This window comes from Chinchilla lanigera, unplaced genomic scaffold (genome assembly GCF_000276665.1).
Source record: "Chinchilla lanigera isolate Chin_1 unplaced genomic scaffold, ChiLan1.0 scaffold00036, whole genome shotgun sequence".
In the NCBI taxonomy this organism is placed as follows: Eukaryota; Metazoa; Chordata; class Mammalia; order Rodentia; family Chinchillidae; genus Chinchilla; species Chinchilla lanigera.
Genome location: NW_004955437.1, coordinates 5,119,495 through 5,142,568, shown reverse-complemented (window position 1 = coordinate 5,142,568; position 23,074 = coordinate 5,119,495). Strand labels below are relative to the sequence as shown.

Here is a 23,074-nt window from a genome sequence, read left to right as displayed (position 1 = left end):
CCCTGACCTCACCGCACCGGCCCGCTCCCACACGCCCCCCTCGCCCCGCTCGGGGCCTTGCACAGAAGCGGACACCCTGGACTGAGAGGGGAGGGCGGAAGGTCTCGGGGGCCTCGTGCTACCGGCGCCTCCAGGGAGACGCCCGGCTGGCGCTGCCCTGGGGGCCGGGGGTCTGCTCCCCACCACGCGGGAAGACCCCGAGTCAGCTCCGAGGAGAGCGTGGGAAGCGTGTGCCGCCCTCGCCCGGCTGCGGGTCGCGTCCCGCACCCGAGTGTATCTCCCGAGTTAGGCGGCGGCAACTGCACAACTGCGTTTAGTCCTCTAACCACGCAGTTTGCAGGTGTGACGCATGGCGCTTATCCCCCCACCTAACAGTCCCCACAGCGAAGCTCAACCAGCGAGCTCCGCGCTTCCAGAAAGCTCACCGCCTCCTTCCCGGCACGCGCAGCTCCAGACGCGCCCCACACCTGCCTGCCTCAGCCTCCACGTGGCCCCTGCTCGGCCCGCTGCGGCCCAGGCACAGCCACCGGCAGCAAGCGCAGGGCGTCCCGGCCGAGCCGCAGCCTGCGCCGCCAGCGCCCCGAGGCCTCCAGAACAAGCGTGGCTCCCGAGCACCTCCACCGGGCGCGCAGCTCGGCCAGGGTCAAAGGCGGCACACGGTGAACAGCACTTTAGGAAGTCACAAGCGTGCCGCGGAGGCGCCGGGCGGCAAAAGCTGCACCGATGGGAGAGCAGAGACCCCGGAGAGGAGCCGCTCAGCAGGCAGCCGCGTTAGAGCAGGAGCTGCGCAGCCGGGAAGGCAGAAGGTGGGCGCGGCTCTCCGCCAACACGGGGCTCCCCAGGCAGAAGGCCGGGTCTCGGGGCGGTGACGCCAGTGGGCGAGCAGTAGCGGGGGTGCAGCGGGATCGCTGAGGCGGGAAGGCAGGCAGCCGAGCAGGGCCGGGTCGGGGGTCGCGGGGCCGATGGGGTTCCCAAGCCAAGGCCAGGACAGGGGCAGGCAGGCGGAGCCAGGGTGGCAGGACGGCGGGTGGGGTGGGGGCGCCTGGGGGACCAGGCAGTGGACTCTTAAGAACTGACAGTTCTTACATTAAAGATGTTTATGAGGAAACAGGTGACAAATTCAAATAATGTAAGCATCTAAGAAAGAAAGCAGATGAAAAACCTTTAAGCCTTGGACCTGGACCCCTTGAAGAAAACCAGCCGTTTACCATCAGTGAGGAGTCATTTTTAAAAAGAAAACAGAACAGGATCTGACAGCAAACTCAACGGGAAGAACAGCGTCTGCGGAGATGCGGAAGGACCGGGACCGGAGGCGGCGGTCCTCGGAGGGCTCCGGGCTGCGGCACAGCCACGCTCGCACGCTGACGACACGGCGTCCACGGGGCCTGTGGCGTCCTTGGGGGTGTCTGGCACCCGCTCCCTGCCCTCAGGGCCTCTGGGGGGCACGCTGAGGCCAGGCCCCCGTGCTACTTTCCCACAGACACCCCGCCCGCTGGGATTGAATCCACCCTCACGGCGGGGCCGCTCAAGACACCAGCGGGCCTGCACCGAGTGCGGGGCCGACGGGGAGCTGCCCTGCGCCTGGAGGGAGGCAGAAGGAGGCGGCCCCTCAGGCAGAGGGCACGGACTTCCGGACGGAGGCTGGCTGCCTCGCTGGTGCCCATCTCCCGCGGGCTCTGCCGCCCTCGGAGCGGGCCGGCTCCGTCACCGCAGCGACGATCGAGCCCCTCGGCCTCCAGCCGCACGACAGCGGCGTGAGCCGGCAGCGGGGCGGCGCCCGCCAGCTCTGGGCACTCCTCGAGACCCACCAAGCGGCCTCCATCGAGAGCGCGGGGTGGGAGCTGCCCCCCTCTCACAGAAATGCCAGCGAAGTGCAGGAGGCGCTGAGGCCCGCCACCGCGAGGCGAGGCCTGGCTGTGCCCCCGTCCCCAGTCCCCTCCGCAGCGCACGGCCTCTCTCCTGCTGGTGATTCAGCCAAGGCCCGGTTTCTCCGCTCTCAGAAGCACGTGCATTGTTTCCTTCCCCCAACCTTCCCCAGACTGTAATCCCCTTAGGAAAGGATGTGACCAAGAGCGAATGAGGCGTACAGGGTAGAGATGCACTTCTGATTTATGCAAAGCCATTCCCCGCCGCTGCATCACTCTCCGGTCCCCTTCCCGGCAATCATGCATCCCATTAGCCTGTCTCACTGCCGCGGCTCACAAAGGGGCACCTTCGCTGAACCGTCCTCGATGGCCCCTGGATCTATCCCCGGAGGCGCGCCGGCTAATTTGCAATGCAGTCGTGTGTACCAGTCCGCCACAGCTTCGTCACAACCCGGCCGTCCTTCTCCACGCTGCCGTTTATTACCACCTTGCCTCGCCTCTCGGGGAGCTGGAACCTGACATGTCTGAGATGGTCTGGGGCGTCCTTTCCTCTGCGCACCCGGGACAGGATTACACAAGTGCTCCAGCCCTTTCTTGGCCGTCAGGCTAACTCCTCAGCTGGCCACTGTCTGCCGCCTTTCATTAGTGAGACTCCCCCAGCACTGTCTGCCGACATATCTTCAAGGTTTTTAGAACCACACGCCTCTGCTAATTTTCCCAAGCTGGCCTGAGGGTGCACCAGGAACTGTGGCAGAAATTGGGAAAATTTAATAAATGTTGATCAATGATCCTACCTTGCTTTCCTGGTTTCTCCTGAGTAATTTCCACAGACCACTTTCAAGCCAACCAATACAAGTCGGATTTCTAGTCTGGGCTTTCGGCTACAATCTACAAGGCGATGCACCTTTATAAAGCAGATGCCGACCTCCCAGGGCTGCCTGGAAGACACGAGGATGGGGTGGCATCACAGCCAGCCAGCAGCCGGCGCTGACGACCGCAACCATTCGCCTCGCTCGCTCATCTCCGAGCCCAGCTTAGCGGCCCAAGTCCAGGCTGCAGAGGACTTCGACTTCTGCTCTTCTGAAAAGGAAGACTGAGCACCTCCAACAAAACAATCCTTTTTATAAGCCTTGATTTTATCGGTGCATCTGAACAGCCCAGCACGTTATTAAGAAACCATTTGAGAAAGAAAAAGAGAAACCATTTCATAGGGAGACACATCCAAACTGGGAGCCACAGTTTTCACCATAGTCAGGGGTGACGGGATACCCAAATACCTCACCCCTAGCAGGAGTGGAAGTCTGTTCCTATTAGGAGTGAAAATAAATTTCTGGCTAACAATCCTCATCTACGACAACAGTTTTTGAACATTACAATGTCTGTTTCCCATACTCACAGGTAACTGGTTGAAAGGTTCTAGAAGAGCCTTTCTCCAAGCAGCCCTGAGACTCTGACTGGCATTATCTTTTCTTTTGTCTTTTTGAAACAAGGTTTCACTACATAGTTCAGGCTGGCCTCGAACTCACAGTGATCCTCCTGCCTCAGCCTCCCGAGTGCTGGAATTATAGGCATGCACCATGACACCCTGGCCATGGCATTATGTTTATGTGCACACACTCCAGGGTTCCAGAAGAGTCACTTTTAGTTCAGCCACAGCACAATAGAGGTGTTTCTTAGTTTTTAAAAAAATAGTAATAGAACACTGCAAAACAAAAAAGGGAAGTGCCCTGCACCCAGATTTCCCCCTAAATGCTCCGCCCCGCCTGTAGATATGGCCTCACTGAGGTCCCTTCCCACTGAACAGGCACCAAGAAGTCAGGCCTTGGCCTCTCCACACAGTGCAGCGCTGGTAGTCGAGCGGCCACTCTGCCACCTGCCGGCTCCGCAGGGACAGGTGAGGACCCGCCCCCCTCATGAGCTGAGCGTCTCCGTCTGCCTCGCTGTGCGCCAGCTCCTGGGCACTTGCCCCAGGCTGGCTGAGGATGCAGAATTGTTGCTGCTCTAACACAACAGGGAGGAGGACTGTGTGATGTCTGGAACAATGATGTGAGCTCCATGTTGTGTCGTTTTTTGCTCTTTTTCCAATAAAATCTTTCATAGTGGAAGTGTAAGCATAAAGATGCCCCTGAAAAGGTCTGGTCTATGTTCAATCCCCAGCACTATGCAAAAACAAGTCTCTTTTCATAATTATGCAACGCATATCTCCCTGGGAAGAACCTTTATTTCCTTCTCCTGAAAGTGCCGTGTGAGGCAAGGAGGCGAAGTGACTTGGGGTCTGCAGCTGCCGGAGAAGGGCACTGGCTGAGAGCCCCCTTCCTCCCCGGCCCGCCCCCGCCCCCACAGCAGCTGCTTTCCCAGAGCTCCTTCTAGATCCTTTCATTCCTCTCTCCGGGCCGGCTCTTCTGGGGCGCCTGGCCTGGATCGTCTTCTGCAGGTATAAGCCTTAAATCCAGGGTTTTCTCGGGATCACTCACGTTTCACCGCTCCTCCCCTGGCCTACATTTTCTCGCAAGCTCCAGACTTCCCCATGCCTGGCCTGCGCCTCCATCCCCGGGGAGCAGCAGTTTTCCCCTCTGCTCCCTTTACGGCTGTCTCCAGTGATTCCTGAGTGCCACTTTCACAGGGAATTCTGCACCGAAGCCCTGGCCTGCCCTGACTAGTGGAGGCGCAACTGTGTACATGCTCTGGGTTAGGTGCTTGGGACACAAAGGTGCCAGCGGCCTGTGCTTGGGACTGTTAAGCTAACTCCTAGGTGTCTTCTACCCTGTTCTTGCGCCCAGGCCCCTGCTGATCTGGTGCCACATCCTCTCCATTCCAGCACCTTGCCCTGGCATATACCACCCAGGGCATCCACGGTGCCGTCCAGAACCTGGCTCTGTTGGGCTTCTTCTGTCTGAAGTAGTTCTTGTTGTGCATGTCCCTTCCCACTGGGACGTGAAACCCCAGGACGGCCTGGTTCTCCGCTGGGCAGGCAGAGTCTGGCTGCTGGCGCTGTCTCTCCCCAGACCAGGAACTCTGCAGGGCGCCACTTGCTTCTCTGTTTGCTCACAGTCTCTGCAGCTCTGCCACCGCGTGCCTGCCTTACTCCCGCTGCTGCTCCGCTGGGCACTCTGCCTTGGGAGCCAGCGTGCACCGCCCTGAGGCTCCTCCTAGTCCCACACGATGACCCTCCGGAGAAAGCTTGGGCAAGTCCCCAGGGAGCCGGTGGGGGAGTGGCCAGGCCACCCGGGAAGAGGTCTGGGAAATAATTATTACCAGGCTAGGAAGGAGCATTTATTTAGCGTTTTCAGAGTCTGTTTCCTGGTTTTCGTTTTTTTTTCCACTACAGCCACATGTTGCTATGGGAACAGGGATGGCACTGGGAGCCCAGAGCCACTCACAAAAGCCTGCAGATAAATTCTGCCGCACTCCAGGCTCTGAGCTGAGGGGTCCTGGAGGGCAGCTCGAGTAGCCACTTGCAGACTTCTGGTCCTGCTGCTGGTGCCGGCTCGTGCACACCCTCCCACGACGAGCTCCAGGCCCATTACTATTCCCAGCACGGCGGGCGGTGGGTGGGCGGTGCGATCTGCAGCCCTGGCCTCTAGCACCGTCCTCAACGTGATCTCACTCGTGTCTCCAATGCCCAGGGCCAGGGTCACGGGATCCACGTGAGACAAGGCAGCGCACCCTCCCCGCACTGTCCACAGCAGCTGCCGCCACCGCGTGCCTCTCCACACTTCTCTCCCAGCGTCCGCGGCACCAGCACGTGGAATGTCACCCAGAGTTAACGCGCTCTTCTTGGGGGGTCGGTGTCTATCAGGCAGGAGGCCGCTGTAGCCTCTGTGAGGAAGGCCCCTGCCTCAGTTTCTCCCCTGGACCTATCCTGGGCAGTGCACAAAATGAGCTCACAGGAGCCGCCCGCCTGCCAGTGTCTGACTCGGTTCTGAGAGTTACGGGCCGGGGCAGGAGGAGGCTCATTCTGCACCGTAAGGTCTACTCGGCTTTCCTGGGAGACACAGCAGCCTGGCTGTGAACAGCAAGCCTGCCTGGGCCCAAACCCCCGCGCTGCCACTCCGTGGCGGGGGACCCCATCCAAATCTGTTAGCAGTTCTTAGCGCTGGTTTCTTAGTACTTCCTTTCTGCTTCAAGCCAAAATTTGTACTGTGAGAACTATGCACTGAAAGATGCACGAAACACATGTACGCCTGGCCGAGGAGTTACACGGGGAACAGCAGAGAGACACTGCCCGGTCCAGCAGAGGGCCCGCCATGAGCCCCACCCCAGACCTCTGCACGCGGAGGAAACCGGTTCTCGCTGGAACCATCGTGGCTCCTTCGCCCTTTCCCTTGCGGTTTTAGCTCCATGTAAGCATAAACACTACACGTGGGTTCGCGGGTCTTGAGGTCTGTGTGAACATAACCCTAGCCACGCCCTTCACCATGCTCTGACGTCCGTCCGCCGGGCCCTGGGCCACTGCAACGGGCAGGCGACGCGGGGTGTCCTGAGGTCTGCGGTGGGCAGCGCTGGGCAGAGTACAGCTCACGGTCACACCCTGACCAGGAGAGCTCTTCTGAGCATGGGCACAGTTGGACACGCTCCCTCATCAGGGGACACAGCACACTCGCAAGCTGGTTTTGCCAGATACCTCTCCCGAGGCGCTGGGTGACAGCTGCCACCTCTGAAGTATGGGTGGCGGTGTTCTCCACCACACACGAGAGTACACTGGAATGGGGCCTGGCACAGCGCTCAGACGACGAGAGCTGCTCTCACTGTCGCCGACAACCACTGCGTCATTACCAGGGCCCTAAGCGAAGAGACACCAACGGCTGGCTATGCACACTTTTCCACTTACGGAAGTCCCTGGGCGGGGGAAAGCCTCGCGACGGCTGTGGAAACTGTCAGAACGCACGGTCTCTCGATAATGAAGCTCTGTTCCTTTCTTTCTGTACTGGACTGACTGGGGGACGAGACAGCTGCAGAGATCACATCTTTCCTTCGTTCGCTCGGCTAACAGGTGCGCTATGCTGTCTGTGCCGGGTGCCACACTGGGTGCCGAAGGTATAAAGACGAACGTGCCACGGCCTCTCCCACATAAACTCAGTAAGCACAGCGAAGCCTGGGAGCTGCCTCTGGCTGTCAATGCCGTCCTCCACTCCCGCTACTGACCCGGCAAAGCTACACGCAGCTCTCGCGGGCAAGAACCCCGTCTTTCTACGCAGAGAGTTTGCTCTTCCCATGACCTTGCTTAATCCTTGGGGTTTCCTGGACCCTGAGCTCCCTGCCTACAGAAAAACTGCTCGAGAACTTTCCTCAAACCTAGGTTGTCATAAAAGACGTAACTTCTATCTCTTTTAATATCATGGACTCGTTTTCACAGGCACACAGACTTGAGCTCATTTAAACTCAGCTGAATTTCTGTAAGGATGTACGTGTGCGCCTTTGCTATCTTCTAAAATAATTAATAAAATGAAAAGAAAGGGGTGGAAGACAGACCAAGCACCTGTGAACCAGCAGGGCTGTCACACGGTCAGGGGTTGAAAGCTGAGGTCCGCTCTGACACCCGAAGCATGCACAGCTCCTGGCCCTGTTCAGACAGGAGAGGCTTACACAGCGGAGCGCTGTCTGGCCCTTGCCCTTGCTGACAACAGTGGAGCCAAATGGGCACGCACAGGGGGGCAAACAGAGGCTTGCTAAACAGGCCACTGAGACCACCAACGATGCCCAAGGATGGGCAGAGAGTGACCTTTCTGGCCACAGGCACTGGACAGAATCAGATGAGCGAGAGCAAGGGAAGGGAGGCAGGTTGCTCAAAGACAGACACAGGTCTGCCATCTTGTCCTGGGCGTGGGAGGAAGGCAAAGGGAGCCGGCCCCGGGGCGGAGGACCGCCAGCGTGCAAGGGTAAAGGGGCGCAGCATGACATGTGAGAAGCGGCTGCGCTTGCAAGAGGAAAGCGCGGAAGATGAAGAACCGCGCTGGGGCTGGCGAAGGAGAGCGTCCTAAGGGAGATGTGACCAGGACACGCGGAGGTCCCAGGACAAGCGGAGGAGTCTGTAAGAGGCAAGCATGAGGGGCATTCATTGGCAGAAGTCATAAGCACAGCTAAAAATCCAGCGAGTGCATTCTGTCGTGCTCACAAAAGAGGAGGGACAGATGCCGGCAGCAGACGCACACCTCCCAGAAGAGGGACGGTGCTGCAGGAGCCAGAAGCGTGGCCCAACAGGGATCAAGGAATCTGCGCCAGCCACCAGGGGGAGGGAAGAGGGCGTGGCCACCATGCACCGGGAGACTCAGGAAGGCCTGGCGGTCGGGGCACGACAGTCGGCCCACAGAGGGCCGGCATCCGACCCGGTGTGGCTTGAGAGCCCCCCGCCCCCCAGCAGCTGGGCGTCTGGAGGTCGGCAGTCTCCACGGTCACGGCCGCGCGGCCGGCAGCTCACCGGGCTGCAGGCTGAGTGCAACTGCTCGGGGGCTCTCCCTGCAGCAGGCAGCTCTGGCCACGTACACGCTGTCCAGGCCAGTTTCCAGCTTGTGCCGACACAGCCCCGCGCCACCCCTCTGCACGCAGGAGCTCTCTGCCCCGCCTCCCGGCCGCAGCGGCACCTGCGGCAGCAGGCCATCCTGGGCAGTGTGGCCAAGGTCTGTGCGCCACTGCTTCTGTCTCCTCCTTGGACACAGACAGCCCTACCTTCCTGTGCTAAAACCCAGTTCCATCCACTCTGGAATTAGCACAGTCTTTGGGTTCACAGTCAGCAGCTACAGGGAAACAAGCCCTAGCTCCAGCTAGAACAAGGGCCGCTGCTAAGGACTGAGTGTACCAAGCCCCGACCCCCATGGAGTGGCACTAGAAGTGGGGCCTGTGGGCGCTGATGCAGTTTGAATCAGCACCCTTCCGCAGAGGGAGTGGGCACGTGCGCCGAGGCTCTGGCCGCAGCACACTTGCACGGTGCAGGCTGGGGAGTGCAGCCTTCTGCCTCCACGGCTGGGAGCAGCCACCGCGCGCTGTGCCAGGCACCCAGTCAGGGGTATTCGGCTCCAGCAGCCCGGGCCGAGGCAGTCACCAAAGTTGCCTGGCCACCTAGTAGGGACAAACCGGGGCCACCCTCCCTGGTGAGAAAGAGGTACCTGGTCCCATTTCTGATGGCACCGTCCCGTCTCCTAAGGGACCACGGCTCAGGGCTGTGCTCCGTGCTCGCCCCGGCCTCTCCCCGGCTATTCCCCGTGCAGCGGGGAGCCCTCCTGTTCTCGGTCCTCCTCCACAGCTGTCTCCTCGGAGCGCCGCCCCTCCACCCAGTCATCTTCCTTCCCCCAGGCAGCCTGTTCCCAAGACCGGGGACACTGCCGCCCAGCGCCCAGCGCGTGGAAAGAGAGCCCCTCTGCACGTGCACTTTGGTGCGGAGACGCAGCCGTGCTGCCCCTTCTCGTGCACGAAGGGTGCTGAGGGGCGCGGATCTTGTCTAGGGCCCGAGCAGTGTTCACTGTGTGACGTTTCGCAGCCGGCAATGGCACAGTGGGCTTTCCTTTCCTGGTCAGTAACTGATCCTGTAAGGCAGTCACTCATCAGCCAAAGGAGACAGATCACCAGGGAACCAGTGACCTTCTGGCTGGGACCCGCAAACCAGAGGCCTGGTCTCCACCCAAGGGGCTGGGGACCTGGCACAGAGGCTGTGGGAGCCACCGTGGAGGCGAGACCTTCACGCCAAGTCTACCGCTCTGCCACGGGAAGCCGTTCTTCCTCTGGAACAGCTTTGGACCCCAACAGGCACGGCCTTTCCCCCCTTCGGTCACGGGGCGGGGGCAGGTCTGGGGGAGATGCTGAGCACCCACGGGGCACGGCCCCGTCTCTCCCAGCTGAGACTGCCTTCCCCTGAATACATGATGTCAGAGCTCCAGGTACACAGCGAGGCAAAGATGGCCTTTTCCTGCGGGTACGTGCTGGTCTAGGAGTAAGGACTGCAAGTAGAAATACTTCAGTTTGACTATTACTTGTAAAGATAAATTTAAACTTTTTTCAAATTAGCAAGTACCATTAATAATTTACAGTGTGTAATAAAAATTGCAATTTGTTGGAAAAATTTTAAAATTATGGGTGAAATCAAATATATATTAAAACACAGATTCAAATTTACTTTTGTTATACACACAAAAAGAAGAAAACGTGATTTTATAACCCAATGTTTAGAATTCTTGAATTTTGCTTTAAAAACATCAGCTGGTTCACTTTTATAACTTTCAGGTTTATTCTGAAACGGAGCGTGAGAAAGTTCAGTTTCTGTGTATGCGTGCCTCCACAAGAAACACTGCGGGTATGAATCATTTTTACTCTAAATAAATAAAAAAGGCAAAATGAATCTGAATTATCACAATGTTTTCACTTTTTAAAATGCTTTCTGAAGAACTGACACTCTCCGAGGTGCTCTGGGCGAATTCTGACTCCGCCAACACAATGCGTGTGTCCCGGGCGGGTTCTGGAATGTGAGGGGACCGGGCACGAAGCGCAAACAGAGCCCTGAGTTCAAAAGCAGCCAAGCAGCGTCCTCCTTTCCTCCCGTCTCTCTCTTGCCCGCCGCAGCCTTTCACTGGCTATGTGCTACTGTGCAGCCTCGGATGGGCCACCCACACAGGCCAGGACTCACTTTCAGGACCACACTGGACCCTGACCTCCAGCACCGCTGCCTGGCACGGCCACAAAGCCAGTGCTGTGTGAAACCGAGAAGGTCCCCGAAGGGTGCCAGTGCAGAATGATCACTGTGACTATGCTTCCCGTTTCCCTGTGGAACTTCTGCATTACTATCCCTGCCCCTTACATGCCCCATCTTTAACCAAAGGTCTTCTGGAGGTGTACACCACACAGGGAACTGTGACAAAAGAGAGAGGGACATGAGCCAAGTGGACCGCACAGCCATCCGTGACACCCCACTCGGAGGGCCACGGACCCGCGTAAAGCCACCGTCCGGGGCACCGAGGACTCTGAGGCGAGGGCTCGGCGGTGCGGATTCCGCAGAGAGCGGCGAGGCTGGAGGAACAGGAGAGGCGGTGGGTGCTGGCTTTCATCCGCCAGCGAGGAGACATCCAGACACAATAATGACGGCCCTGCTGCGCGAGAGCGGGGCCTCTCCTGCACTGAGCTGCGGGGACAACAAGCCATTAGCAGGCAGAGCAAACAGTTGCACTTAACTCGGACTGCATTTACCAGGGCACCGCTGAATAGCACAGCACTCCTCCCTGGAAGAGGTGCTTACCTCATTTGCTGTGTTGTGTGTCCCGACGATTCGGATGAAGGAGGCAGGCTGTCTTTCAAAAGTCACTGACTGCCAGGACCTGTGAGAGGAAACACAGGTTAGATGCTGCAGTCGTCCTGCTGACAGTGGGGCTCACGGAGCTGCACCCCCGGAGAGCACCCACGCCGGAGACCTGTGCCACAGGAGCCGGGGGCCAGGCTGTAGGGGCAGAAGAAACAGTGTCCGATCCAGGGGGCCGCGTCTCCTCAAAGAAGGCACTACCCCCTGTCAGTGAATGTGACTCAGGATTCCCGCAAGACTGTTCCAAAACCCAGCACCCTGTGACAGGGTGGGGCTGAGGTAGGGAGCAGCGTGTGAAACATTTTCTCATCCATGAAATGGGCCAGGGAAGGGGCCTGGGGCAGAGGCTGCTGGTGGAGTGACCTGCCCCGGGCGGGAGCTTTGCAGCGGGGCAGGGTTGGCATTGGCCAGGGTGGGGCAGGACCCAGCGCTTGGAGTGGGCAACTTCTCCCTAGCCCCCAGACAGCCATTCTCAGGACTGGCCCGGCCCCGGGTGGTCTCAGATGCAGCCCACTATCCTGAAGGCCACTTCTCATGGGAAGGGGGCGGGCACCCCAGCAGGGCCGGGGGAGGTGGCTGCCTCGGGCCCAGAGCTCCCCGCTCGGCAGGATGCACCGAGGAGGGCACGGCACCCACGACTGCAAGCTCCAATAATATTTTCTACAGTAAATGTGAGGAGTTCACAGTTGCCATCCGTCCTCCGCTCACACAGTGGAAATGCCAGCTGCTGCGAAGCCGTTTCCTGTAATTGTCTAATTACCAAGTAATGCTAGCAAAGAAAATATATGTATTCGCAGTTTGTTTTCCCCCTCTGGTTTCAGGTGTTCCATCTTCTCTCTCCCTACAAACCTCCCACTGAGATTGATTCACTGCTGCCTGGACACCAGGCCTCTTAAGGTCATTAAAAAGTCGTTACCAGCCTGTGTGCAAAGGCTGTGCCTCAGAAAGCAGCTTTCTGAAAGCAGATCAGAAAAATCGCTCTTTGTAAAATCGTCATTATTCATACAGGAAGGTGATGCCCTCAGACAGTCCTGAGTTTGCACTCCTGCCGTTTCTCAGGAGGGCTCCTCACCCCCAGACCCAGCGCTCCCAGGCGGCCTGCAGACTGGATGCAGCCTGTGGCCGGGGAGCCCGGCCAGGCCTGCCTGTAACTTCCGGGCTGAACTCCTCCCTCCAGCAGGCCAGGCGGAGCAAGGGAACTGAAGCGGGCATCAGAGTCCCATCCCTGCCCCACAGGAAGCCACAGCACACACTGAAGCTGGTCCACGGCCTGCTTTTCAGCCCAGACGCCCAGAAAAGGAAAAGACAAGTCACAACAGCCAGGGACAACTCCTGGGCTCAAGTCACAGCCACACAAAAAGGCTTGGGGTGGAGGGGAGGTCAGAGTAGAGGCGACAGAACAAAGACTTTGCTCCTAACTTTCTAGCCCTGGGCCTGTCAGTCCTGTGGTGAATCTGGATTGAAGGCCGGACTCCCCATTGCGAAGCTCGGGCCTGGCCCAGCCCCCATGGCCACTTGCTCCCTCGCTGCCGCCCCTCCGCCCTTCCCCTGCACCAGGCTCCTCCTTGGCCACAGGGCTCTGAGCAGGGCGGCAGCCTGAGCAGAAGGGAGCATCTGTGGAGTAATGAGATCAGAAGGTCTCAATTTAATACCAATCCTCCATTACATTGCATTAATATCTAATCACATTAGAGTTCATTTGCACTAACACGGCCACAGAGTTGAATATATGATCTCATTTTCAGCAGAACTAGATACTCATCCTAAATCCAAAATCAGTAGGAGCGGAAGCTGGTTAGGATGAGGTAATGAGCACCTCTCACCCCAACTCCCAGATTCCACTCCCTCTGAACTTCAAAATGGCCTTCCTTCCTTTCCCTGTCTCCCCCTTCCCCATCTTCAGTCCCTTTCTTTCTTGGAGGTGGGGTTTCCCTATGTTGCTCAACCTGGTCTCAAATGGCTAGGCTCAAGAATCCTCCTGCCTCAGCCTCCTGAGCGCTGGGATTACAGGTGTTCACCACTGTGCCTGGCCAAAGTAACAGTTAATGCTGCTCAACGCGGCGACAACTCTAGGACTGAGCCACATCTCCAGTACTATGTGACCTCAATGCTCAAGGTCTCAACTGCGATTTCACAGGGCCAGAAAACCACACCATCACTTAGTCTGTGGGAAAGCTCATGGGCCACTGAGGCACTTTACTGACAGCTGCACAAATGGGCTGCTTGCCAAGTACCCACCCCTCTTGCTGAGTAGCACAACTTCCAGCAAAGACAATGGCGTTGCAGGGGGTGGCAGCCCACCCAGCTCAGGGGCAGGCCTGGGCACTGGAAGGAAACCAGTCTGAAGGAGCAACTGGGCTCAAAACATAGTATCTTCTTATCTTTGAGAGCTTCCTATAGACCAGAGAACTCCAGACTGAAGTCCCAGCCCTGCACTCTGGCTCCACAGTGGACGAACCAGACCCTCTCCTGCGCTGCGGCTGTCTCCTCTGCCGGTGCTTCCAGGAGGAGGTCTCAGCCGCGCCCAGCTGTAATGTGGTCAAGGGACAGGGCTAGGGAGGGACCGCCACATGCTGACCTAGACTTGGGCTCTGGACGGGAGACTCTCAAGAATCACCCACTCTCCTCGGTACGCTCCCAGGCGTTTGAATGTGTGCATACGCAGGAAATACCCATTCTCCTGCCACCGCCCGAGGTGCCAACAGAGGGCAGGAGCCGCGGAGCTGGTGAAAGCACAGCACCGCACTTTTCTTCGGGAGAGGACCACAGGGCCGCAGTGAGGACAGCGGGCTTTAAGCCTGCTGCGCTAGGCGCTAGGGACAGAATGACAGCCTGGGTCCTGGAGACAGGCTGTCTGGCTTTGAGTCTTTAACAGTCATGTGAGCCAGCCAAGTTACTTGACCTCTCTGGGCCTTAGCCTCCTCGTCTATACAATGTGTATGATAAAAACCCACCACCCAAGGTGGTTTTGTAAAGTTTGAGCACCTTGGCAAATGTAAAACGGTGCTGGCATATACTAAGTGCTGGAAAAAAGAATACTGAACCTGGACAAAAATCTGTGAGTCATCAGCCTTGACAGTGTGGGGTTCACTGACGGCCAAGGAAATTAGCACCCTTTCTTTAGGGCAGATAGGAAGTGAGGCACTGGGGGGATTAAGCAATGGGTTTGCGGCCTGCTGGTTATTCTGGGGGATCCACGCAAGATACAGTGCTCACTCTTGAGCAGTTTATAGTCTCACCGGGGAGAGTAACCATCCTTCTGACTCACTAGCAAGCAATGCCAACTGTACAGTACAGGGGCCTCAACTCACACTGGGGGTGCTCCAAAATGTCCCTCGTTACTGGCGGTGTGACAATGGGTAGAAGCAATTTTTCCAAAGAACTGAAGCTACACATTTTGATAAGATTCCCTGGCCACCCACAAAATTCAATTTAACTCATAATGAGGTCGAAATGTATCTATGAAGTTTAAAAAGGGGGGAAAATGATGTTGTTGCCATACTAGTAATTACACAAGCCAGAAAAACGGGGATTTGAAACCACCTTTTGAGGCCGCTGCTTGAGGAATGAGGATATGTATTGTCAGGCATGGAGAATCGTGGGGGTGCTGCTCAGCAGAGGAGGTGCTCTGCTGGAGGAGAGTGACAAGGTGGCCGAGCTCGTCTGCTGCGGCCTCTCCCATCTCAGGCCACTGTGCGGAACGCAGAGTGCTTTCCAGTCGTAGCCTGTCTCACCTGGCTCCTGAGGGGAGCTGCTGGGTAGACACACAGCCAAGCCCTGCTCCAGAGACAGGGACACCGAGGCGGAAGCAGCTAGTAATCTGTGCACTCTCCCAGGGCTGCCCAGTGCAAACCCAGCGTGCGCTCTCTCCACCAAAGCCCCCAAGGGGTGCCGACTACCCACTGTCCCGAGTTTCATTCTCCTGGGCTCCAGAGTATCACCGACACCTGTATGTCTGAATCGTGACTGGGGACCACTGTGGCCAGCAGGATGGGAGCCGTCCTGGGAAGCCTCCTGTCCCGCGGGGGCTGGGAGATCACAGCACAGCACAACGCTGCAGAAAACAGGAGTGTGGCCTGTGGCAAAGGCGCAGTAACTGCTGGCTATTACTAGGGCTCATGTCGTCACTCACTCGTTCATGCCTTCAGTCATTCGCGCAGCGCTGCGGACCGCACCCAGAGCCCCACGCGAGCGAGCGAGGCGAGGGCTCCACCATGAGCTGCCCCCGAGAGCCACAGGCCTGTCTCACACCCCCCCCTACAGGGCCCCAGAGAGCGAGGCAGCAGGGGCCGCTCCCCCGAGCACATCCGGGGACAGATCCACACCACACCTGCACCGGGCAGCAGGCGCACAATGTGGGACAGCACACACGAGACCGCGCACGTTATTTCTGAAATGTACGCTCTTGTTAAGTATTTTTAAATATTCTGGAAGTGTATGTGCTAAATTCTTGACAGTGGCTGTCTCAGAGGAGAGGGCGAGGGAAGGGACTGCTGACGGGAACAAAGGAGGCTTCCACGTTAACTGGAATGTTTCATTCCTTTGATTAGAATAAAAAAGACTTGAAGTGTATGTGAGAAATATTAACTATGGTCAATTCTGGGGGATGAGAATGTGAGTGAAAATTATATTACTTTTTGTTCTTTATATATTTTAAACAGCTCCTGAGATAAATAAGAGAGAGAGAAAAGAGAAGAAAGGAATCAAAGCGGAGTCTGTTTATGTAAGGAAGAACTTGCCGGAGGTGGAATTAACTAAACTGCAAATATAAAATTCGGGCAGAGTGGAGTTCGTCCCATGGTGGGGCTGTGGATCTGCCAGGTGGCACTGCTGGCTGCAGACTGCCGCGTCTTTGTCTGCAGGAAGCGGAGAAAGGACAGCCACCGTGAGGGGAGGACCCACTTGCCATCTGTGTGGGCAGGGCGCGTGTGAGCGGCCCCGGGTAACAGGGAAGCTGAGCGGGCCTAGGGGTGATGGGAGAAAAGACCGCACAGCCGCAGAACGGCCCCGCATCCTAAGCGGTGCGCTGCTTCTCCTGCGGATCCCACGCCAGGGTGCTGGTCTTCTCGGATCTGAACGATTACGGGACTCTGCTGTGTGCTGGAAGAGAAAGCAGAGGCCAGACCCTTCTGCAGCAGACCTGTGGAACCCGGGGAGACAGAGACCAGCAAGTATCTACCCAGGGCCAGGCTGCAGTTAAATATGGCCAAATGAACCCGTGGCTGAATCTTTGCTCCCTCTAACAGGGCGGTGAGGAACTTTAATATATGTGTCACATAAAATATGTGTTACTACCCCCCCACAGCCCACGCCCCCACAAAAGAGGAAGGACGAGGAACGTGACCGTCCCCCTGCGTCCACAGCACAGGGAGAAGACTACACAGGGAGCGGGCACACTCACTGCCGAGCCCTAGAAAGACCCAGGTGCAGGAGTCGCGCGCCCCGTGGAGGGAAGGGCTGTGTGCAGGGCGGACCCAGCAGGACTGCTGAGGGCAGGCGAGAGGAACACATGCATGCGCTGACTGCGGCCCCCCGCTGCACACCGCGGACCAGCCCTCTTCCACCTTGGCAGGAAACGTACTTCATTCTGGAGGCCCTGACAGAGGGGTCCGGACCCTGGGCACAGGGTGCAGCAGAGGGGAGCACCCTTGGGTGCTGAGCAGTGGAACTCCCAGAAGGTGAGGCTCCCAGGCCCCTTTCCTCCCACGACCTTCAGCCCTTCATGATCCAGGCTCAGCCCCCAGGCAGGACACTAGGGAAAGACCTGGAGGTACTGGCCTGCGATGGACATTGTCCGTTCTTGCTTTCTTCCTTTCACAACTACTTACCGAATGGTTATGCAAACAGGCTGCGAGACGGAGCAGAGAACAGAATCCCTGTCCTGGAGGAGCTTACAGGCTGCTGGGAGAGGGACGGCTCATCAGAGTTGAGCAGGCATGACAGGAAAAATTGAGCCATGGGAGCGGACGGAGGGGACACTTAGACACACGTTTACAGAGGCTTCTGATGAAGCGCCTGCTGAGCTAAGACCTTGCAGGAGCGGAGGCGATGGCTACGCAGAGCTCGAAGACCATTCCGAGAGGTGGCAGTGTGATCACCTGAGTGTCAGGGTCTCCCCGTGTCACACACAGGCCTCACCTGCCCCCCCCCAAGGAAACTCACAGACCTACCCATGGACAAGGCTTCTGGTTTTCGCAGTGTCTCAGGGTGAAAGGAGAACAGCCTGTCAAGGATCAACAAGGGAAGATGCTAGTACAAAAGCTAAAGACAAGGACAATACAGCAGAACGTGACTCCAAGGGTACAGATACAGTTCAAAAGGAGAATAAAATTTCAGGGAAAAAAAATCCCCACGTTATCCTCAGAAAGATAAAGCATCATTAAAGCTTTGAAGCAAGAATAAAATGATATGAAAAAGGAACACTGGAAAACAAGAAAGTGCACTTGCAAATTAAAACTATGAACTGATATAAATAATTCAACAAAAGGGCTAGAAAGCTTAAGTGGAAGAAATTTCCCAGGATGTCAAACAAAATGACAAAGACAGAAAACAAAAGAGAATGAGAGGACCGGAGCAGAGGATCCACTATCGAATCAGCAGACGTTCCAGTAAGGGAGAGCAGAGAACATACAAGCGAGGAAATTACCAAAGACACAAGGAAGTTTCCAAGATATAAATTGGGCATAAATTTCCAAGTCACAGAGCCCACGGAGCGGCCACCACTGTGATGGGAAGGGCCTCATCCCAAAGCAGGTTCTGACCGGGAAACTGCAGACCCTCGGAAGACACGCTTCCGGGCAGGGAAGAGCAGATCCAACCTGGGAATCAGGGTTGCATGAGATTTTTCAAAAGCCACACTGGAGCTGGATGATAATGGGACACTTCCTTCCAAATGCTGAGGGACACGTTAGTTCCCAGCCAAACCACCAGGTCCAGTGAGAGATACAGTGAAGCTTCCATTCAGGCATAAACCTCTACAAATTCATCTCCATTATACTCATAAGAAACTACCAGAAAAATAAGCTCTACCAAAACAAAAACTTATCCAAGACCAAAAAAAAAAAAGAAAAAAACCAAAACCTGAGATCCAACCAGAGCAGAGGCCAGAGGAATTCCTGGGAGGATGGGCTGGGAGGCTCCAGGTGGGGAGCAGCCTGTCCCTCGGCTGCTTCCCCCAGGGAGGACAGGGGGCGTGCTCTGAGGCGGAGAAGGAAGTGACTGGCCACCTGTGAGACACGATTCCCCTCTGAGCTTCAGTTCCACAGTCACAGTAATGCCAGTGCTGACCGGTGCAAAGAAAAGCAGGGTAGAGGAGAGGGGAAGACCTAGGGAGTACTTGTCTAGGAAGGGCAACAAAGCTCAATCCTTTCCTTTCCGAATAGGAAGCAGTTCCGGCGATGTCACTGGGAACTACCAGCGTCGGAGTACAGTTTAGAAACATGGAAACACAGACCGAAAGAAAGGTCTAAAGGGGATGAACTTGTGTGCCCACCCCCACCAAATCTGATCACACGAACCTGGACGAGCAGGAGCACACAGGCACTCCCTCGGCCACTCTCCCGGAGTGGGTGTGAGCCCACACTCCCAACTAGCAGGATGGAGGGCACACAGTCCCTGAGGGCCAGCACCTCACACGGCTTCCCCAGGGACCGAAGTCAGTGCAGAGAGGCAGCGGGCGCAGGACCCCCTGCAGGTGCTGGAGCCGCAGGAGAGGAGACCACCTAAAAGCTCCTCATCGGGGACTGGCTGCATAAACAACGGCACAGCCCTGCTGTCACCATGAAAGACTGTGCGGCGGAAGCGGGGCGGGGACTCAGGAAGCTCCAGAAATCTCCAATAGAAACACTTATTTAAAAAAAATGGGGAGACTACATCGTTTTAAACTCCCTCTGGAAGAAGATGGATGAGGAGATATTTCACTGTCTATACACCATATATGCTTTTTTTTGAAGCCATATTAAATGTATTTTTTGAATATATTGACTTTTCAAAACATTACATTTTTTTGAAGCAAGAAAAGGAAAGCAGCTGCCTTGGGGAGCGGGGCTTGGGGCAGCAAGGGTGAGGCAGGGACTGCTGCTGCTTCTCACAAGCCCTGTGGTTCTGCCAGACTATTAAAGCTACACACATGTATAAATTTGATATAAATTTTAAAAATTTAGAAGTTTAAAAAAAAGCAAGCAGAGCCAAGAAAGAGAGCACAGCCTGTGGTCAGGAGGACTGGGACGGGTTTGTGGGAACAGATTTATTTACAACCTCTAGGAGCAGGGCTGGAAGGCAAACATGAACCTTTGGAAAAGGATTCTTAAAAAGGGAGGAAGTAATAAAGGCCGCTCCCAGTCAACTGCGCTTCCGGCAGGCACGCCGTCGCCCTCTCAAGCCGAGTGGCACCGAGACGTGACGGTGTTAAAGGCCTCGAGCGAGCACTGAGACTGGCAGGGGGTGCCTGGCAGGGCTGTATGAGCACCCCGGCCTGACCCTGCAGCAGCCTGCTGGCCCGGCTGCAGTTCTCATTGTCTGCTTCTTCCCGCACCGGGCCAGGGACCATATTCATCTCTTCAGTCACACCAAAGGTGACCTGTAGGATGGTGGTGCTTTCCTGATCCTTAAACTGGGCTCCCGCGTGGCCACCCGCAGGCTCCCCTGAGGCAGAGCTGGAAAGGGCATCTGTCCTGGTTTACATCTGGATGCCCCCCAGCCTCCTGTGCTCCTAGGTGTGGCTTCTGGAGGTGACTGGGTTATGGGGGCGTAGAGCTGACTGCACTAGCAGCTGGGGTCTGGCTGGAAGAGACGGGTCACTGAGGGCGTGGCCTGGAGCCTGGAAGGTTCCTCTCCTGCCCAGCTCCTCCCCACCCCCTCCGTTTCCTGTCCACCATGCAGGAGCGGCTCTCCTCCGCCAGGCCTGCCTGCGGTGCAGCCCCCATCTATGGACTGAAACGTGAGCCAAGGGTGCCGGGTATTTTGTCCTAGCAATGAGAGAAGTAACTAAGACAGTGCCCGGTGTGATGGAGACGCCAAGTCAGCCCACATTCTCTGTCTCTCCTTTGAGAGAACTAAGCGGTCCAGATCTCTGGTGCCCATCGAAGAGGCCTCGGCCTGCAGCCTCTGTGGGCTCTGGGACCTGGGAGTGAGTTCTTTGCTCTGTGTGATGCTTAACTGGATTTCACAGCGGTCTCAATGCCCAGACTTACTGGGAATTCTGGCCTCCCCGCATGCACCCTGTTTGTCTGTCTGTTCAACAACTATTTATTGAGAACCCTCTTCAATGCCAGGCTTAGGAAAAATGGGGCAAGGCTGGCGGACTATTGACCTGAGAGGGTGGGAAAACTGTTTGAGGAGCCCCTGGGGTTAGACTCACTGAGATCAAAAGTTGTTTGTGGGAGCTCATCGCAGTATTTTACTATTTTACTGAGTATTTTTAAAAAGCTGAGTTAGTTTCCACTTTAAAGTAAGAGATTCCACATCAAAATACTACTTTCTGGTTTCTCTGGAAAGCCAGAAGATCCGGAGGGCACGGCAGCTGGGGCGGGGGAAGCAGGGCAGACCCCAGCCCGCTGGCTTCGGGTGGCCTCTCTCAGCCGGGGTGGCCCTGCGCTTTGTCATTCATGTCACCCATCGGTCCAAGGAGGCAGCTAGATTTTCTAAGTCTTAGGACACAATAATTTCAAATCTGAACTCTTGAATGAAAATTCTTCGGAGATCTAGCATCAGAAATTACATTTTAATACGTTAAAAATCAAGGACACACACATCCTTGCACCGATCTCTTCTTGGCCTGAAGACGCTCAGCAGGGCTGGTGGAAGCGTGCCACTGCCACAGTCTTCAGTCCCCACTGCCTGCCTCCCCCAGCTCTACCCAGACTTGGTTTTTGCTAGACAATGATTCTCTACCCTGACTGCACAGCAGGAGCATCTGCAGGGCCTCTCAGCATTGCAGCTCTCCGCCACACCCAGACCACCTAAAACTCCGGCTCTCTGAGGGTGGGCCTGGGGAGTCCTTTGTCAGCTCCTCAAGGGGTTCAACGTGCAGCCAGTGTGCAGGGTCTCAAGGCGGGCCCGTGCCCAGGTAGGGGGTGGAGTGGTGGGAGCAGTTCACGGGCCTGGACAAGTGGCATCTTGTGTGCTAATTATGTCCAGCTTGCCACCCCTCGTGGGAATCCTGGATCGAGGTGGGCATTTGATCCCTTCTGTGGAGGGGGAACTTTAGCGCGCTCTCTCTGTCTGACAAATGGACTTGCATTTACTGCCCTAATATAAACCAGTCTTGGATTTTACCTTCTCTGTTTAGAGCGTAATTTCCCCGTTTAGAGCCGTTTTCTCTCACAGAGAAGGTCAGGACCCTCCTGCCAGTTCCTCATCTGAGCCTCGCTGAGAGCATCTGCCCCTCCCGGCAGCTGCAGAAAGGTCTGTGTCCCAGGGACACTCCTGGAGAGTCTGAACGAGCATGGGGGCTGTTTTCCTGTCCACGTCTCACTCAGCCCACCCCAGACTCCTGCTCCCACCCGCTCCTCGGAGCTCTCCTGATTCCCCTAAGGGGATGCAGTAATTGATGATTAGCATTCCAAAGCTTGGCTTACATCCTGCTAGCCCGTCATATTTAATTACGTTTTAACTATATTCGTCTTCGATAATAGCACGAACATAATTTAGATAATTATCTCTCTCTCTTATTCTCTGACTCTGTCTGTCTCACTTAGAGCTCCTTGCAACAAAAATCCCTTTCTCGGCTCAAACACATAACAGACTCTGGGGCCTAGCGCTTTTCTCTCTCCTGCGGCCTCAGCTGTATCCAAGGCCCAGTGCAGGAAGGAGGAAAGCAAATTCTTCTCTCCTGTCTCTGGTTTCAAGTCTGCAGGCAACTGGTGGCGGCGGCGGTGGGAGCCTGGAAGGAGCCTTTGTGTGGTGCAAAACCAGGAGAGGCCTTGTCCATCAAATTAGTCTCCACAGAGCACTTCTTCCTCACAAATTTAAACTCTGGGGAAACAGTTCTAGGGTCTGGAGAAGTGTTCTTTCTAATACGGTTTCTGTCACACTTGGGTCTTATAATTAACAACCTTTCCCCTCAGGCAGTATCAGCCTTCTCTGGGAGACCATGGTGCACGCAGGCAGGCACTGCAGGGCCTCCCACGCCCCAGGGGTTCCTGGGACATCTATGTTCCCCACCTCTGCACTGCCCTCTCCTTTCCAACTCAGGGGAAAAGGTATGCTTCAGAAGCCTTGGATCCTTTGTTTTTCTGGTTAAGCTGGTCATTAACAGCTGAGCTCTTCAGGTATGAAGATTTTATGCTGTAAAGTTGAGACCTCTAAGAAGATTTTGAGCAAATAAGCAATAAAAATGAATCCAGAAACAGCCACTATCCAAGATAGTTACCCAAGATAACTTGCTCAGCGGGATCTAGAGCCTGAAAGAACCTCAGTGAACAGATTTGTAAGATTCAGAGGGGTACAGGAGGTTAGGGAGTCTTCACCCTCAGGTTACTCAGGCTCTATGCCCCTGGAGCTCTAAATGCTCCAATAAATACAGAGTCGCAATTTTAAATATCACTTTGACTCAATCTGATACTGAGAGATTATCCATTAGCTGAAGATCAGTCACCTTCAGGCCAAACCAATCACTCCTAAGGTTCTAGATCTGCAGAGGCAAAAAGTCCTTTTATTTTCCCTCTAAAGAATGAACACTACGGAGTGAAGTCTGCACTGGCAGGAGACAGAGGAGAGGGTGAGCAGGCGTGTGTCTGTGGGCTCTTGCTGACACTCATCCCGAGCTGGCCCTGGAGATAAACGCTCATCCAGACTTCAGGAACCGGGTAGCATGTGCACCACTGTGTCCAGTCTACCAGCTGCCCCTTCTGGCCTGACTGGCATGCTCCCGGCTGACGGGCACGCAGGCGATCAGTGACTTACACATTCTGGGGACTGGGAACCTCTT

At 56.1% G+C, this 23,074-nt stretch overlaps 1 protein-coding gene across 2 annotated transcripts in view; it reads right to left on the bottom strand.

The window, feature by feature from the left end:
* Positions 1-23,074, bottom strand: part of Btbd9 (BTB (POZ) domain containing 9) — a gene marked incomplete at its 3' end in the record, with an annotated part of 379,800 nt that overhangs the window by 2,465 nt on the left and 354,261 nt on the right. For both annotated transcript variants that reach the window (XM_005390124.2, XM_013516988.1), the window contains 1 exon segment: positions 11,086-11,164. In XM_005390124.2, coding sequence (XP_005390181.2) covers positions 11,086-11,164 — 79 coding nt within the window.